The 17,369-nt window shown below is 52.3% G+C and overlaps 2 protein-coding genes across 2 annotated transcripts in view; both read left to right on the forward strand.

Annotated features, from left to right (window-relative positions):
- The window catches only part of LOC125955725 (uncharacterized), a 27,143-nt gene extending 14,579 nt beyond the window's left edge, over positions 1-12,564 (forward strand). Inside the window, exons 3-4 of the mRNA XM_049686869.1 lie at positions 10,300-12,349; positions 12,549-12,564. Of these exons, the coding sequence (XP_049542826.1) occupies positions 10,338-12,349; positions 12,549-12,564 (2,028 nt within the window). The 5' untranslated portion in view covers positions 10,300-10,337. The remainder of the gene's footprint in view (positions 1-10,299; positions 12,350-12,548) is intronic.
- The window catches only part of LOC125955171 (uncharacterized), a 26,255-nt gene continuing 21,237 nt past the window's right edge, over positions 12,352-17,369 (forward strand). The window contains exons 1-2 of the mRNA XM_049686155.1: positions 12,352-14,470; positions 14,562-14,641. Coding sequence (XP_049542112.1) covers positions 12,564-14,470; positions 14,562-14,641 — 1,987 coding nt within the window. The 5' untranslated portion in view covers positions 12,352-12,563. The remainder of the gene's footprint in view (positions 14,471-14,561; positions 14,642-17,369) is intronic.

A 17,369-nucleotide genomic window follows, 5' to 3' on the forward strand; every position in this document is an offset into this window, starting at 1 on the left:
CGTCCCTTGTTTCGTGCGTGTGTGTTTGCGATTTTGTGTGCTTGTGTGTTATCCTCAGTTGGTGGTATACTGGTGTCGCGTGCGTCGCCCCTTGCGTTCAAGGTAATGCGGTTGATCAGGATGCTGATCCGATGTTCCGTAGCTATACCGCCGTCACCGCCTGAGTGAGGTTCTGTTTGTACGGAAAAGTAACGCCAAAAATCCGGTTTTCCCCTCGAGGCGCACATCGACGGGGCCAATCATTTTGGGGCGCGTCGGATTTCTGCATGCGAAGATTTAAAGATGGCGTCGTGGAGTGCTCTGGTGCCGATGACCGCAGTACCGGGAGCAACAATCTCGATCCTGTATCGATGCGCTGCCAGCCAGGCGAGTGTCCTTGGTTCGAGTTTCTCGTCGGGATGCTAGCCGCGTCTCAACAGCGCCACGGGTTCAATGGAACGTTCTTTCGCGCTTTCTTGTGTCGTGCAAGAACCGTGAAACGGAGAAGCTGGTGTCTGCAGCAACAGCAGCTGATCGTGATCGTGTTTTGGAGCCGTTTGCCACTTTGTTCGTTTTGTGATCATTAAAACGAATATCCCGTACTACTATCTGGCGTGCGTACCAGAGATTGGCGTGTGTATGTGTGAATGTGCGTGAACGTGTTTAACGTCACAAGATCTTGTTCTCACTTCGGAGCGCCTCTAAACGTTCGTGTCTAGTGTCGATAATTTGGCGCAAATCGGTTTTTTGCGAGCGAATGTGCGTGCATGTGTGTGTGTGTGAGTGTTTAGCGAAAGTACCAACAATTCAATTTTAAGTTTTCGGCCGTTTAACGTGCAACTGTTTAGCCAATTGCATCACTGCTGTACAGCTCAAGCGATCATCGGGCTACAATCATCGTGGCTACACTATCCGGTATCCGTTTATCGTGCGTGTGCGTGCGTACGTGTACCCCAAACTAACTAGTTCCCCCTGGCTACGGCGACGTCTTTTAAGGGAACACAGTGAACAACCCCCTCCTTACCGAAGGACACAAGTCGATGACTGGCGATCGATTGGGAATGCCTTGCGGACACCATCCTCAATCAGTTGTCCCAATACGGCATCCGGATTGCATTCGTGTTTCGAATCGCAACTTCTGCCTCGCTAGCAACCGGCAACCACCTTCACCAGGTAGTGTATCCCTTTTTTGGGAATGGAAATCAAATTGAAACCGCACCTGGAGCGCACGTGCAGGCCAGATTATGCAAGATCGTGAGCATAACGTGAGCGCGTCACAACAAGCATAAACTAACCGATACGATGTTATTTCATCGATAACGGGAAAAATTAGCCCCTAATCGGTGACCGTAAACCGTGCATCCCTTCTTCAACGACACCCAATTCTCATAAATCACTCCAAAACGCATCCCTCGGACCATCGTTATCGCCTAGGGGAGGGTATCATCAAACGGCACCAAAGGCACCATCCTCCATACAGCTCGAGGAATGCTTGATTATGCGTTAGCTAATATATGGTCAGCGGGATGACCAGGTGGCCACCACGACACAGACACGAGATTTGTGAGACCTCTCGGAGTGCGTTCCCTCCCCGGCTGATAGTCAACAGGTGATGTTCACACGCTGCGCTCGTGAAGTGCGTGAAAGTTAGCCGTGCCGCACATTTTTGCCGTTTTCGAGAGAAATCCATGCAGGATATGCAAACGCCAGTTAGTTCCGTTCGGTGTCCAGCTGAGTCTGTTGCTTTTGGATTTTGGTTTTTAAATATTCATGCAAGAGAAGTATAATAGTCTGGAATGCGTTATACCAGAGCGCCGTAACACTCCGTGTCACGTCTGAATGAAGGATAACTTTCATGGCGCATTGGTTGCTGAAACTAAAGACATCAAAACCCGCTCGCACCTCTCGCTCTAACCAAACGGGACTGCTTGGAGCTCCTTGGTAGCTCCTTTCACCGATCGTTTGATCGCAGGCTGCAGGGCGTTTTTGAAGGTTTTTTGGTGAATGTTGGCCTCAGCGTTTGACCCACTTGTACCTCCAGGTCGACCGCCATCGACATGCGTGAGGAATGGTGATTATCGCGGGTCTAATAACCCTGCCCTAGCGCATATCTTCGAAAACTAGAATCTCTCGCCCTAGTAGGCGAGTATTTAGTGTCAAAATAGAAAGCTCTGTTTACGTTTAACACCTGGCCGTGAAAAGCACACGTGGACGTGGGCATGTTCTCTGGGCCTTCGGATTCTATACGACCTGCGCGCGCCCTTTCTCTGCTCTCTCTCTCTCTCTCTCTCTGGGACCTCGAACCACGGTACCGAGAACTAGCGTGGCTCGCTAAGTTGTGAACTGTAGGAGCACGTGGCTCAACGGGCCTTACCTTGACTCTGGGTCACTGGAAGAAGGAAACGGCCCTCAAGTGGGGTTTTGGGTTTTTTGTTCAATTACTCTGGGCAACACATAACAGTACCCTGTTCCCTGTAGTCGATAGCGCCCCGTCGTCGCCACAGCAGGAACGTGCTAATAGCCGTGGTTGGTGTCTTGTAGAACATACATAAACAACACGATGACACTCTGGGTACCACGACAAAATGTAATACACTGACACCAGGCGACGTGTTCTTCGCCCGCAAGAAGTAGGGGCGTCTGGTGGACTCCTTTGCGTTGTTGGCAATCCGTTGGTGCGAATTGAATTGATTGAAGACACTCTTAGTTCTCTCGGTTGGATTGGATGGTTGGGTGGGTGTCTTGAGCAAGCGACTTACCTGTCAACAGCCTCGTCGTCATCGTAGTTAGGTTAGGTTTCTCTTGATAGCTTCGTTATGAAGGCGATAGGCAAGCTCAGGGCCCGGACTATTGGAAGGTTACGTGAGCGTTTCACAGAAGGGCTATTGGAGCCAGTAAGTCGTGAGAGAGTCTTCCCGTTATAACGCTTTTCCAATTAATAGCACGGGCGCGGAACGTCTCGAAGAACGGCGGTAATTTGGATCGACGCTCCGTGTTATGCTCCCCGATTCTCACGTGATAAAGAGGGCTAGGCACTGTATCGCTCGCAGCATGTAACGAGGATGGGCTCAATACTACCATCACCAGCATCACCAGCAATGTTGGATGCGTGCTGCGCCGTGAATTATAGGGCTTCAGTGAGAAGGTGCGAGTAGACGCCATCCGTTACATCGACATCGATGAGATTTAATGTCTGCATTTCAAACGGGTATTCCCCACCATCATCGCTATGTGTGACAGGGTGCTGCAGCTGAAGATGGATTACCGGTCCCAGCTTCAGCAGCAGCAGCAGCAGCAGCAGCAGCAGAGGTGCAGCGATGTGAGTTTCACGCGAGCCACTCTCTCATTGTTATGAGCTGCGTGTGAAAACTGTCACTAGTATGAGGGCGACGATAGGTGTGCATGGTATGTGTGATCCGTTCTGGTGTTTTCTGGCTTCTCAGCCATCTTGCGACTGGGCCAGGGTCCAAGACACTAGAGGATAGGACTTCTTCTGCCCCGTCTCAAACCCGTTTTCGACAAATTACCTACCGCATCGTTTACTTCGATGCACTTTTGACATTTGTGACACTCCCGCGTATTGCGCGGAATGTGGCCTCCTTCGCTCAAGTGTTCGGCAAACGCACTCGACAGCAACATCTCGCGTCGATCGTCGTAGCTTCGCACGCCCGGAGTGGCCATCGATTCGGGCAATGTATGCGTTGAACAACACTGTGTACTATCAATACCCGCGTTTGCTCACGCCCGTGTTGAATATTTGGCGAGTGGCAGGCACCACGTCGGAACCAATTCGTTCCGCAAGCTCCAACACAACCTATAGACGACCGGGTCTGAGACGCTCATTACACAATCCAGCCGCGCAAAGTAAGTGGCGCGCACCATGGCGCGCATTCCAGCGAGATCGCTGGCCTGCCGGTACATTATTCTTGACGAAAATTTGTTCGCTCACTGACCGTCTGACCATACTACTGTTGCAACGGGGAAAGGGGTCCGGCCGGACGTCCATAATGGTTGCTGCTGCTGCTGGTGCCCATCTCACTTCAGCATCATGGCAAACCAGCACGCGCAGAACGTATCGCGTGTGGATCGCCCATGATCGCGAAGAAGATGACGATGAAGGCAGCGCGATTGTGTTGGAAAAGCATAACAATCATGTATGCGCGCCGTGCAGCTTCTGTTAGGATGCATGAATGCAATTTGAAATTCGCTTCTCCTGGATCATCTTCGCGCCGGAGAAGGCATTCACCCCACCGGAAGCGGGATCACTACTTATACGCGATCGTTCGCGGTCGATTTGAGGCCCCTGAAGATGGTGCTCGGATGCACGAGGCTCGTTGGTTCCACTAATTTGTTGAAGACGACGCTGTTCTCGACATAGAAGTTCCTTGATTGTAATGTGTTGTTGTATATCACGTTTCACTTGCTATAGTCATGCAAAGTTTACCGGCATCTTAAGTCAGAGGCACCTCCAAGTAATAAATAAATCGTATAGCTCCAAAACCTCCGAGAAACGCCTCACTCAGCTTATTTAAAGAGAAATCAATCAGTCACAGCGTTGTTATGTTCAACAAATATTGATTCCGCTCCTCTCCATTGTGTGCGTTTGCTCCCACAAACAGTAAAAAATTGGCGGCAATCAAACCCGCGGGCCCTGGACACAATGCGCCACTAAATCGTAATTAATTTTTCCACATTCCGGCCGATGGTTTCTAGTAGATTGAAATAAATGTAAGCTTTCATCTCTGCCTCGAGATGCGGGTGGGCTGACTTTTTTATGTTGCAACACCGCCTAGGTAGGGAGAGACTACTCGGTCGGTAGTGCTTGTGGCAGGTGCGTAGCAATATCAGCGAGACGTGAAATTCCACTGGCTCCATCAGCGGCAATTGTATTTACGACATTCCATCATTACTGGTGCGCTCTCTGTTTCCCAAAAATTCCGCTCTTCCCCCCGTCTTCCACTTGTCGTTGTTTGTCGTGAAAAGTGCTCCAAATGTGTCAATGCTTTTCGGCGATGTTTTACGTTGGCAGACCTACTGCTCGCTGTGTGTATGGGAGGTAAGAAAGAAGGAGAATAAAGACAATGCCGCCCTAACGGGTTGCAGCTGCATCCGTTGCTGGTGACAATTTACTGGCATAATGCATCCCTCACCTTCTGTTGCTACCAGTACCGTATGGTTTAAATGACCAAAGCATCTCTTTTCGTCTCTTCCGCAACATCAGTCGATGCTGACTCCGGTGAGCTTAAGTTCGTGACGGCGCACTTGAACCACGCAAGATGACGATGGCGCGAAGGTCAAAAGGAAAACTGGCGCAGCACGAAGCGAGCGAGAAAGAGAGAAAGTTTCCACGACGTCGGCAGCAGCGATGCAGCAGTTTTCCCGGTCCGCCGGAATCTCCGGACGGATCCACACAAGTTTGGACCGAACATTTGTGTCCGAACTTTCACACCACACGCCACACCGTGGAACTGATTCTGCACATCACTTTATTTGGCTGCCAGCATTATTAAAAGCAATTAATTCTAATGTATGGTGCGACGTCGGCCGGCGGAATTCGAGTCGAATCTGCCCCCAGAAGGCATCAGGTGTTCGTCAGCCAGCGCCGAAATGTTCATAGTACTTTCCATTTCATTGATGGCATCGCGAACGGGGCAGGCCATTGACCGGCTCGTGCTCTAGCTCTGCGCTTTTGGGAGACACAGATGGACCCGCTACGCGAAGCACAGATGCGTTGAACCGTTTGACCAATTTTCCTACCTCCCCGGGCCATGCGCATTGCTGGTGGGTGGCTGGCTGGTAGCGGCGGGGATTCGCAATCGCTCCGAACGGAATTGGAGAGAAATTTAAACGTCTCGATTCGTCCAGCCATTTGTCGAATCAGGGATAAACACGCTGTGGCACGGTTATGCTTCGTGGTGCGTGCGAAGTATTTGCTCGCGATTCCAATGCGTCTCATACGGCGCTAGGTAACGATGAATTTGTCACCAGACATCATTACGATCACTGCACAATATTAAACCTGAGCACTGGTACGTTGTTTTGCACGATAGAACTTTATCTACTTTAGTTTCAAAATACTCAGAAGATACCCCGATCCAAGAAGTCAAGTCTATTGCCAACTGCCAGACCAGCTAGCCAGTATCTGTCACCCTCATCATCAGTAGGCCATGCTAGTACGACCGAGGTAGTAGAAATCGAAGGTTGTTTGCTATCAAAATGGCATTTCGCGGGACTCGAGGAAAAAAAAACAACGTGGCCGCCACTGATCAAAGAATGCATCGAATGCGTAAATTGAAGGCCATAATCTTGTGTCTGTGTCCTCCAAAAAAAAAAAAAACAAAAACAAAAAAACCTGAACGCCAGCGACGATGCGACACCGTTTGGCCTTATTGTGGGTGTTCGAATTTTGCATACTGATCGACCTGATCGCCAACTTCTCTCTTTCGGCCAGAAGTTCTCGGACGGTCGCCGTTACGCTGGTGACGAGCACTGCTACCACCTCCCGTAGAGTGTGCCAGCTGAAGCGCGGATACCTCGATGTGAAGTATCATCTTTCAAAGGTGTAACGAGGTTGCCACCAAAGCCACGATCAGCGGACGCTACCACGCACACATCGTAAATTATACCCCACCATGGTCGAAGCGTTGCTTTCCTGTACTGTGGACAGCCGCTAGACACCGACTTGGTCAGATGATCGTAAACAAATGAGGTTATGGTATGGTGGTGCGTGCCGTGGCCACCATTCTCCCGGCGCACCCAACACGGCGTGGCCATCTCAAATGACAGTAGCGAGCGTGCAATTGCCGACACTTCCAGAGACTCTGAAGCCAACCAGATAATCTGGAATCGAATCGAGGCTTCTCCGGGATGCGTAAGGTCACCGCTCCAATTCATTGCCCATGCACTCAATGGGCCATAATTTGGTCCATTGCTTTGCGACCAGTAGTCGGTCCGTTTGTCGGCCAACTCGGTGACCCGCTAACAGGTTTAACCGGAAGCGAAACGGACAGCCGCCGGTACACGAGCTCACGATGCTCTCAATACCTCAATCTCGACCGGCTCATACGGGTCACTTCACATGGAGTAGCCGGCGAAACCAGGGCTACTGGTGATGATAAAACGAAACAAAAAGTGCACCCTGATGTGTGTCCTTGCCATGTCCAGCGACACATGATGGTACTGCACACATCAATGGAACCATCGCCTTTTCATCCGGAGTTTCTCCAGCTTCAATCGCGCGCGGTATCGTGGTTCCTTGTGATCGATCCGCCTCGTCCCGGCCCGCTTGGCCCAGTGTACCTACCGCGGGCCAATTTCTCCGATATGGAATGCGCGTGTTCCCGGTTTTGGACAATGTTACTCCGCCCGTGTATGTGTGCGTTTGCGTGCGTGACACATAAAAACCTGTAACCGGGTTGGTGGCACTCATTGGAATGGAACTTTCGACGTCGGCAACAACGACGACGACGACGACGACGCTGTTGTTGTCTTCGTTGTCGACTTCGCGTGTCTACATCGTTGTCGGTTGGCCTCCGCTTGACCGGCCGGGTCCGTCAAGACCAGGGGAAGGTTTGATTTCGCTTTTTGCCAACTCCAAAGGCGGGTTTCTCGTCGTCGCTTGCCGTTCTTCCTCTTCGACATTCTTTCTGGTTTGTCCAGTTGTGGTTTGGCACGTAAAACGAGATCTTTGCTATCCGCGCCCCCCCGATCCGGTCAGTCGGTTGGTTTGCGGAACCTACCTGCTTGTCTGTTGGCAGTTGGTTTCGGTCGAGACCCCGCGGTGTAGTCGAGGATGATCGCTAGCATCGCGGAAGCTCCTTACGGAATACAGAGAAGGGTGAGAATGGGCCCTGACTGGAGAGAAGTCTCGGGCTCACTGGAACAGGTTTCCTGGAGAAGAAGATAAAGCCGGGACGGACCAAATCATTAAAATCATAAACAAGATAAACAACAGACAGACACGCAGGCAGGGCTAGCGGAACTCTTAGTGGAGTACGAAGGTGGCGTACATTCTCCACGGATCAGCAGGCGCATCGCGCTGACGATGATGATGATGATGATGATGATTGTGGATTCCACACATGGGCACAGTGGCCGGTTTGGCAACTTCAGCGCTGATGACCGTTCCTCCGTTCCGATAGGGCTCCTTCTCCGATGGAAGCTGGAAGTTAGCAGCGAAAGCTGCTCAATACGACCTCTCTTTTCGTTTCCGTATTTCTCTGCCTCTTTCTCTCTATCTCTCTCTGGCAAACAAACAGAACCCCAGATTACCGTTTGGTGTTTGTGGGTTTGTTTGGGTATGCCCGTACGCCCGCCTGCCACGCGAAGTACATACCGTGGCTTCTTAATCGGTTAAGTAGACGGTGGAAGTGCCTTTGAGGTGAATTGGGCTAACGGGATACATTCAGAAACTCTTGGGATAGGACAAGGGAGCGCCACAGGTTCATTGAGGCCACGAACGCAGAGGATGGCGATTGGATGATGTGAGTGTAGCTGCCGGTAGCTATCCAGCATCTGACATTCCGATACTGACTCAAGATAGTCGCTTCTGGCTAGAGTGCACCACCAGCTGCTGCATGTGTCCCGATCCGGTTCCAAAATGTGATTGACGACACTGTATTGGGTTGTCGTTTAATGTCTAAAATCGGCTAACATGGGAATACAATTGCACGGACAGGATTGCAATCCGCATTAAATCCGCCACTAAAGCTAACGAAAGCAACATTTATGGCTGTTTACGGTGTATCAGTGGCTGGCCTATGGCCATGGAATCCAGGTCAATCCGGACGACGAGCTCGAAGTCGAAGAGGAACCATTTTCTTCCTCTTTCGCTTCATCTATTTATCATAAATACTATGGAATTGGAGTATCGCTGCATAATTTCGGCAAATTATGTCACAGGAAGTTTCGATGATGTCATATTGGTGCTGGTGCTGTCATCCTGTGCGTGTGATACGCACTAGAAAAAGTTACAAAACCCAGCCCCCCTGCCTTAATGTCACCAACCTCAGGTCGGGGAATATGTTTTGAATTCATTATTCGATTTGGCGCGATCAATAACGTCACTCTCACCTCGTTTGCTTTCTTCCTGTGTCGGATCCTTATGCCACGGGAGAAAACAAAGGCGATCATCGTCGGATCATCAGGTATGCGTTGTCTGCTCCTTTTGCATAACGCATAACGCCCATAATCCATCGTGAAGATAGCCGGCATGTCTGGTCAGAGTGCTGAATGAAATAAACTGTTTATCATTCAGCGAAGCCACTAGTCGGTCCACTTTTTTTGTGGTCCAACTTATGGCGCATCTCGTTGCACGCCGGTGCAGTTTGTGTCATCGCATCCAACGTCCCCGGTCTAAATCAACTCGAGACAGTTTTAGGTCTCTTGGCCAATGTCTTGGAACACAGACCATGCACCCGCCATCGGTTCGGCCAATTGCTTCGCTTTTGCGACGTAGCCGCCGGCCGGTTGTTATCTTCCTGCACCGCACAAAAAGACTTCCTCGATCGATTACGCAACCACCGCTACACCACCGATGGTGACACCGCGAGGCACGTCCTCTTCTTCGCTTCGGACGATGCCTGGGGACGACCACACCGCCTGCCTGCCTGCCTGCCTGCCTGCCTGTAGGGCTTCCCTTTGTCGTCGAGGTTGATGGATGTCCGATGCGTTCGGACTTTTGCGACGCCACGTTTCGGTGGCAGTTCGATTCGCGCTCTCTGTGTGTGTGCGCGCTGGATATTAATCGCCATATCGGCGTTACACAACCCGCGATGGTCAGCACCATACTAGTGCGCGGTTTCCTCGGGCCTGCGGCAGGATCGGACTAATCATTCGGAGTGCGACATTCCGCGCAGACTGTGTAGTGCTCGTGGTTTTCTTTGTCCCTTGTAGTGATAAGTCCATACGTGTGTGTGTGCCGCTGTAGATGAATCATCCCTTCATCCTCCAAGAAAGGAATCCAAAGTGTATCTGAAGAAGCTTCTTGCTAAGAAGTAAAAGGCCGGTGAAGCCCAGCACAACCGGTTATGGTCGTTGCTGGTCAGCAAATTGGTTTCATTACGCTCTGGCGTGGCCAATTCGTACATTGGACCTCTCAGATTTTTGGCGAACGGAAATGCCGAGTGGAAGAGAAGACCGAAACCGTTTCTCCGTGAGTCAATCAAAGGTGACCATGGCAGCGGATTCTCGTGAGGTGCTTGCTACGATCTCGAAAGCAAATTTTATGTTTTTTAAAAAAGCAAGCATCCATCATAATGTGTACCAAAAAAAAACAAGTTTTAATGTGTCTAATTTCTTCCGTTTTTGTTCTCGTTTTAGGTCCGTAAAGCGCTCCGAGGTGTTTACACCATCCCGGCATGATGCGCATCACCAGCAATCGCACCGCCCCACCGGCGGCAACGGTGTCCGTTGGTGAGAAGCGATCGAAACCAGCGTCCTGTGGTGAACCATCACAACCCTCCCATACTCCTGCCCAGGATTCGCGCAAAGTGTCGGGCTTCATACCGAGATACTGGTTCGGTTGCAAACTATCCTCCCGACAACCGACAGACGGCGAACAGTGCAAGCAGAGTACGCTCGAGGTGGAGCTAAGCATCCCAAAGGCTAAGCGACCGAAACTACCAACAAACGAGCAGCCTCGTGATCTAGTGTTAACCTTCAGCACCGCACCATCAACACCGAGTAGTAACGAGGATTCCACACCTGCGGTCCAGTGTCCCTCGTACAGCGTTCAGCGGTTGCGCCAGTTTTGGAACAATCGTGTCCTGTCCGGGGCCACCGTTGATCCGTTGAGTAGAAAGCAAAAGAGTGCCACTATCGCCGGGAGCACCACTGGGTTCAGTGCCCAGCACCGGAAGTTAGCTTCTCCGCAGGCTTCGCTGCGGTTCCAGCGAAACGGTTCCATCGGACGCTCCGGAAGGCGCCGGTCGTTGCTCACGCTTGATAAGCAGCAGGACCGAGGTGCCGAAGCTGGCGGTAACGGCAAACGATCGTCCAATGCGGCACTGCTCAGCCCGAACCGTGATCCGACCCTCGAGAAGCGAAAGTGTGGCGGCAGTGGCGGTGCCACGACGATTGCCGTGGGTGTTGTGCCGGCGGCCGGTGTACGCGATACATTCCCGCTTGCGACGGCCAACCCATTAGGGAACCAACTTCACTGGGCCCGACGAACGGAGGTGCTCGGTATTAGGGAATTGTCACGCGAAGAAAAGCAACAGCAGCAACAGCAACCGGTCAAGATGCCACTCCGGGTGGAGCACTACGTCAACAATTACATCGGTGTGGACATACAGAGTGTGCCGGATGATCGGACGACGGGTGCGGATGATGGAACATTGCAACAGGCCACCGCAGAGTCGTCACGCAAGCCAGTTCCGACGGTGGTGGTCGATTCCCCGGTTGCACCCCCGGAGGAGGAATCACTTCCTCCACCTCACCCTTCGGCGGCGACAGTGGCCACTACATCGCTCGGTCGCAAGTGCAGCACGCCGACACGCAAGATCAGCTTCCTGAACAACATCTCGCCGTACAACCGGCGGCTACTGGCCGGTAATGGCACGAAGGTGGCCGCCCTAACCAGCAAATTCAACCAAATGATACAACAGGACGCGAGCCTGCTGGAACAGGTGAAGCGCCGCGGTGGCTACCTTCACAAGTCCGGTAACGTGGCCTACAAGGTGCTGGAGGATACCGGTGGTGGTGGTGGTGCTGCCAGTTCGTCGGGAGTGAACGAGCTGTACGGTTTCGCCAGTACATCCCGTAACGGTAGCCTCGGTCGGTCGAGCTTACGCAAACGGAACTCCAGCTCTGGCCAGCAGACCGGAACATCAGGCGCAGCAGCAGCAGCAGCAGCAGCAGCATCACCTTCAGCTGGCAACCACCGGATGGACGAAAGCTCGGACGAGATAAGCTCGGTTTCGAGCAAAAACTCTTCGCTCCGCCGTACGGGCGTTCGGAAGCGGCCCAGCCTACGCAAAAATATCTACCGACGCCCGGAATGGGCCGAATCGGGCCACCGCAACTCATCGCCCGGGGTTCGCAAAATGCTCGAGATGTTCGAATCAGCCGCCGGGCGCAAATCGGACGGCGGTGACACTGGCAAACCGCCACCGGGGAAAACCAAACCGAAGGTACCGGACAAAAGCGAACAGGTGCTGCAGAAGACGAAGGCGGGACCGCTCGTGAAGGAGAAGAAATCGGTGGTGGTGGTGGTGGCCAAGGAGAGTGTGCCAAGCCGCGCCACAAACATCAAAGAAATGGTCAAGGAGGCGACGGCGGAGGATGATTGTGAGAGTGTGGTGGATGGTAACGTAGAGACGACCACCGTAACAACAGAAACAACCTCAGTAGACGACGCGCAACAACCAGAGCAACCACCACAAACGCCACCGAATCCATCTTTTGCCGAGGATAGAATACACACCTCTACCCCTTACGAGGTTGGTGCCGAGGTAACTTCCGATGTACCGGCAGCTCCAACTACAAAAGACGAAAAGAAAGAAAAGAAGAAAAGCAAGAGCACGGTATCGAAAATCTACGAACGGCTCACGTTCCGATCCTCGAAGAAGATCCAGGTCGAAGTAATGGCAGCCGTCGGCGGTGACGATGATAATGATGCCTCGGCCAAGGTAGTACTGCGCGAGCAGGATTCGGAAGGGGAAGCGCACCCATCGAGCACGTTGACGGAATCGCGAAAATCCTTCGTTTCTTCACTTGAAATTCCAACGATAATGGTGGAAGAGGAAGACCAAGCGACGGTGGCCAGCGACCGCGAACCATCGTCACCGGATCAACCGGGACCGGTGGACACTTCGGAGCAAAAGATTCTCGAAGCGATCAGCACGGTGAGCCAAAGGATCGAGAATCTTTCGAAAAGTTTCAACGATCTTTCACTGACGGAAGGTGAATTAGCGGGCCGGGAATCGGTGAGTTCGGCCACGGATGAGACAACTCGGTTGCTTAGCGAGGTTCGCCCGAACCCATCGTTTCTGTTCCGAGAAACTGGCGGCAACAAAGCTGCCCCGCTCAGTCAGCGGAATCTCGTGGAAGCGGTCAATACGGTTGTCATCAACAAATCCGTCTCGATGGATGATCATCAGTTCCCGTGCTTCCGCGGGGCCACCAGTAGGTTGAGCTGGAACGAGCGCACAGCAACGCAGCGAGCCAACCAGGACCAGGATTCTGACTATGAGCCCGTCACGAAGCCGGCCTACGAGCGTACGGCGGCGAGTGGCGTACGAGGAATGACCACCATTAGCCCCGCCAGTGCGATCGATTTGACCGAGCTAACGTCAAAGATCGAATCGTTCGTTCACAAATCGAAGCGTGAATCCGAGAACCTCTATCAAAGCATCACGAAGCCAAGGGTGAGCGAACTGGCAGGAGATGCGGCACTTGGCAGTACCAGTTACCATCACCTCCGGCCAGACGTTGACACGATCAGTGTTAACAGCTATGAATCGTTTGAAAACTACGAATCGATCGAACACCACCACGCTGGTAGTGGCAGGGACCCAGCGAAGGATGATGCTGGTCGCGAAGAGGACACGTACGAGATTTGTAGTCCATTGCCACCGGATCTACCACCGGCCCGGGATGAGCACGCCCGGGGAAATGATCTGACACTGCCCCAACCAAAGCGCATCCTATCGTCCTCACCAAAGACACTGCCGAAGCACCTACAGATGACTTACCAGTCCAACTATGAGCGGATCAAGTACAGCAAGATACCACCACGGCCACCGAAACCGGATGACGTGCCGCTACCACCGCGCAACCACACCACCAGTACACCGTGCACTACACCGACCAGCGTGATCGATCGTACCGATGCGCTCTTCAGTAGCATTAGTGAGAGCCCCTTCTCGACTCCGGGTCCGGAGACCGATTTGCTGGACAAATCACCCCACGGACAGCGGGAGCAGATCTACGAGGAGAACATCTATGATACGATCCGCAGCGCCGACGATATGCTGGATTACGACGATCCAGCCGGTAGCGCTGAGGGAGGTGTCGGTGTGCCGAGTGACGATCAGAGCGAACTACAAGAGCCGGACATCGGCCAACCGGTCAAGCAGCACCGGCATCGAATGGTAACATCACAACAGCAGCAACGGCAACAAGAGTCCCCACCCGGGGACACCGTGTCGTTGGTGTCCTCCAACTGTTACGAATCGATCGGTTCCCGGCTCGACTACGTTCGGAGTGCTGCGATGAAGCGTGCGATCGCCGGTGGTTCCACGACGACGCTCGCCTCCGACCAGATCACCAACAGTCTGTACGGTACGACGGCGGGTCTGTCGAGCTTAACACCACCAAGTGAACGTGGTAGTGACACAAGCAATAGCGCCGATTGGACCGACATCTCATCGGATGAGGAGTACGTCGGTGGTGGTGGCGCAGTCGATGAAGCGATGCGATCCAACGATGGAACGGCGATGGCTACTGGTGCCACGGCGACGGTCAGTTCCAAGCGCCCGAACTTTATCGTGTAAGTAACCGGACCACCGGGGACCTGATGGAACTAGGTGTTATCTTCTTAGCCTCATTTATTCTCTCCTCCTGTTTCATTCCTCATACAGGGTACGCGAGCGCAAACGGATCCACCATACACCGTTAAGGTCGCGCAAAGTGGCGCGAATCCCGCACCCCAAGATAGACGGTAAGTGGCACACACACACAGAACCCCTCCTTCCTATGAGCGACGACTAGCATCCAGCATCCATGTCGCGGCTACGCGCGCACACTAGCGAGCGAGCGAGCTTGAATCTTATGCAAATCATCTTCCAGTCCCGGTGCCAAGCCATGTGCCAGGATGACACACTATCCATCTGCCCTTTTGCGGTGCGCGATGCTCATGAGAGCAAGCGCCAACGGGGAATGGGCGACCAGATGGCATGGCAATGGAATCCCGTTAGTCCCAACCGGTACCTTCTACGCACGCAGCTAATGAAGCGCGCAAGATCATAACCTGTGATCTGCTTCTTCTGCGGCACACCAAACCGCCGCGGTGGTCATCTGGGAACGGTCAGCGATTGGGATGTTCCATGTTACTCGTTACACGTCCCATGCGTTTCGAAAAATGCCTCTCCGAATACCCCTGAAAGTATGCAATCACAGATCGAAAGTATGCTTCGATTTGAGCAAAACTGAGCGCACGAATTGGCGCGCACTCGCTGCGCGTGCACGTTTTCCCTCAAATCACGTGTTATGAGCTCGCTTTTCGTTAGATGATTCGGCTAATTTTTGCCAACCTTTTTTCTGGGATTTCTTTCTCACACCCCCTCGCGAGAAATGGTAGTGATTGTTATTTGTTTTGTGTTAAAACCCATCATAACATCAATGTGTAGCTATTGTTTCGTGATTAATCACGTGTCACTGTTACGCAGGGCAGCACCATCATCATCATCTTCGTCGTTTGATCTTCCGAAATTTCTCCAACATATGCTGCCGTTGTGTGAACATGGATCATTTCGCAGCATTTGTGCTGCTGCTGCTGCTATTTCTGCGAATTGCGTGTGTTATTGTCAATCGATGGGAAAACGATTCGACTCCGAGCGAGAGTGAGAGAAGTAATTACTTATTCTACAAGTCATGCAAGTGCTGGACGAGTGTGTTGTTTCCCCCGATCATCACGATCTTCTTCACGAGCGCGTGGTAAAAGAAGCTATCTTTATGTAAGTGGCCATTTGCTGTTTGTTAGCATGATCGTTTGCGTGCCTTTACGAGCGAGGCTACAAGTAAACAAACCAGGAGGCTTGAGAAGCGACGTGTTTGATTACTTCTTCTATCGCTACTGCTGCTGCTGCTGCTTGCAGATGTTTTAATGTAGGTGCGTCGTTAATGCATCTAATCACTCTCACTAGCGACAGTTATTGCAGCCGAGACAGTCGTACTGGAACATGAGCTCGTAGCAACACGATTGCGCCATCCCATGGGTTCACCTCGTCCATTGTCATCGTGTGTACCATCCACAAAACACCATCCATCGGGAACCAGTCATTGTTTTCTGGCACTCTTAAGCCATGCTAACATACGTGGGTTCGAGCTCTCGGCACGGCATTCCCAAACGGACGCGAGAACCTCTCGATCGAAGATTCCCAAATCGATTACGCATCGAGCGGCGGACGACGATACGATCTTCTGCCCTGCTGCTAAGCGACTGTGTGGGACTTGATGGTGCCGCAGTGCTGTGGTGCAATTAATTGACCTCACCAGTTGATTGACCGTCTTCTTCCTTTCATATTCCACCAAAATGGCTTCTCTCCTCATTGCCGTTATGGTGGCTCTCAAAAGTACGCTTAAGCGCATCTGGCCGAATTGGTCAGCATCCCCTCCCCCGGCCGAAAATGGTGGTCCAAGCAATTTTGGACGGATTCTCACTCATCACGAAAGTGGCAGCGTTTTCGAAATGTCAATCACGTCCACCGCAGCGCACCGCAGCGATCTGAGGATCGCACCTCTTGACGCATTTTTTGCGCCTTCAGCTAATGACATTGGCATTGGTGGGGCTGCGTCCGAACGATCACAATATACGCTGTCCTGTGGAAAGGTGTTGATGCTCGCTGCTCGCGGTCGAGCTGAAGCCCGCACTGCTCGGTTGACCAGCCACTCGCTCATCGAAATGCGTTCAGCTTGGTTGTTTTGAAATGGCCGTGCAAAGTCGTGCAAAGTTTATGTAAGGAGGTGATGCACCGTCTGTTGCACACGATCCTCCTTTTCCTACCTCTCTTTTTAGCGCCTTTGGCGTCATCGTTTAGTTGGGAAATCCTGCAGCTTTTTGACAGAAGCCTCCCTCGAGAGGGGCTACGATGGATTGATCAACAACGAGATTCGCTGTCAATACGATCGAGTCATACCGTGCTTGTCCTCGCTGGGGGTATTGATTGAATTAATTCCAGCGAACATCACGGAACCCCCTTGGTGGTGGAGCCAATGCACAGTCATGCTTGGGGGGAGCCTCATTTGAATCGAGATCGACAAATTTTTCGTCGATCATAGCCTGGCTGGAGCACGGAATGCGCTAGCATCGGCACGATCGCAGCATGAGAGCAACATCGGGAGAGAGAGAGAGAGAGAGACCATGGTCGGGGCTCGAGCATGGAGAGATCGTCGTCGTTATGGAGCAAACCCGTGAGCAAGCGCTATCCCTCCCCATTTTTAGCGCGATCGCTTGCAGTGTGGCGCTCTCTGGTCGGTGTCATCTCGAGGGGTCTTTATTAAGCTTTTGCGCATGAAGGTGTGTGCACGCGTGCTGCGCGAGTTTTCGTCCCCCAGCGTAGCTGGTGAGCTTTGCAACAAGCGTCTCTCTCCCTCTATGTACGTGTATGTGTGTCATTGTTTGTTTAGTGATCGCGGCTACTCTCGTAGTACACCTCCAGGCATTAAGT

This window comes from Anopheles darlingi, chromosome 3 (genome assembly GCF_943734745.1).
Source record: "Anopheles darlingi chromosome 3, idAnoDarlMG_H_01, whole genome shotgun sequence".
In the NCBI taxonomy this organism is placed as follows: Eukaryota; Metazoa; Arthropoda; class Insecta; order Diptera; family Culicidae; genus Anopheles; species Anopheles darlingi.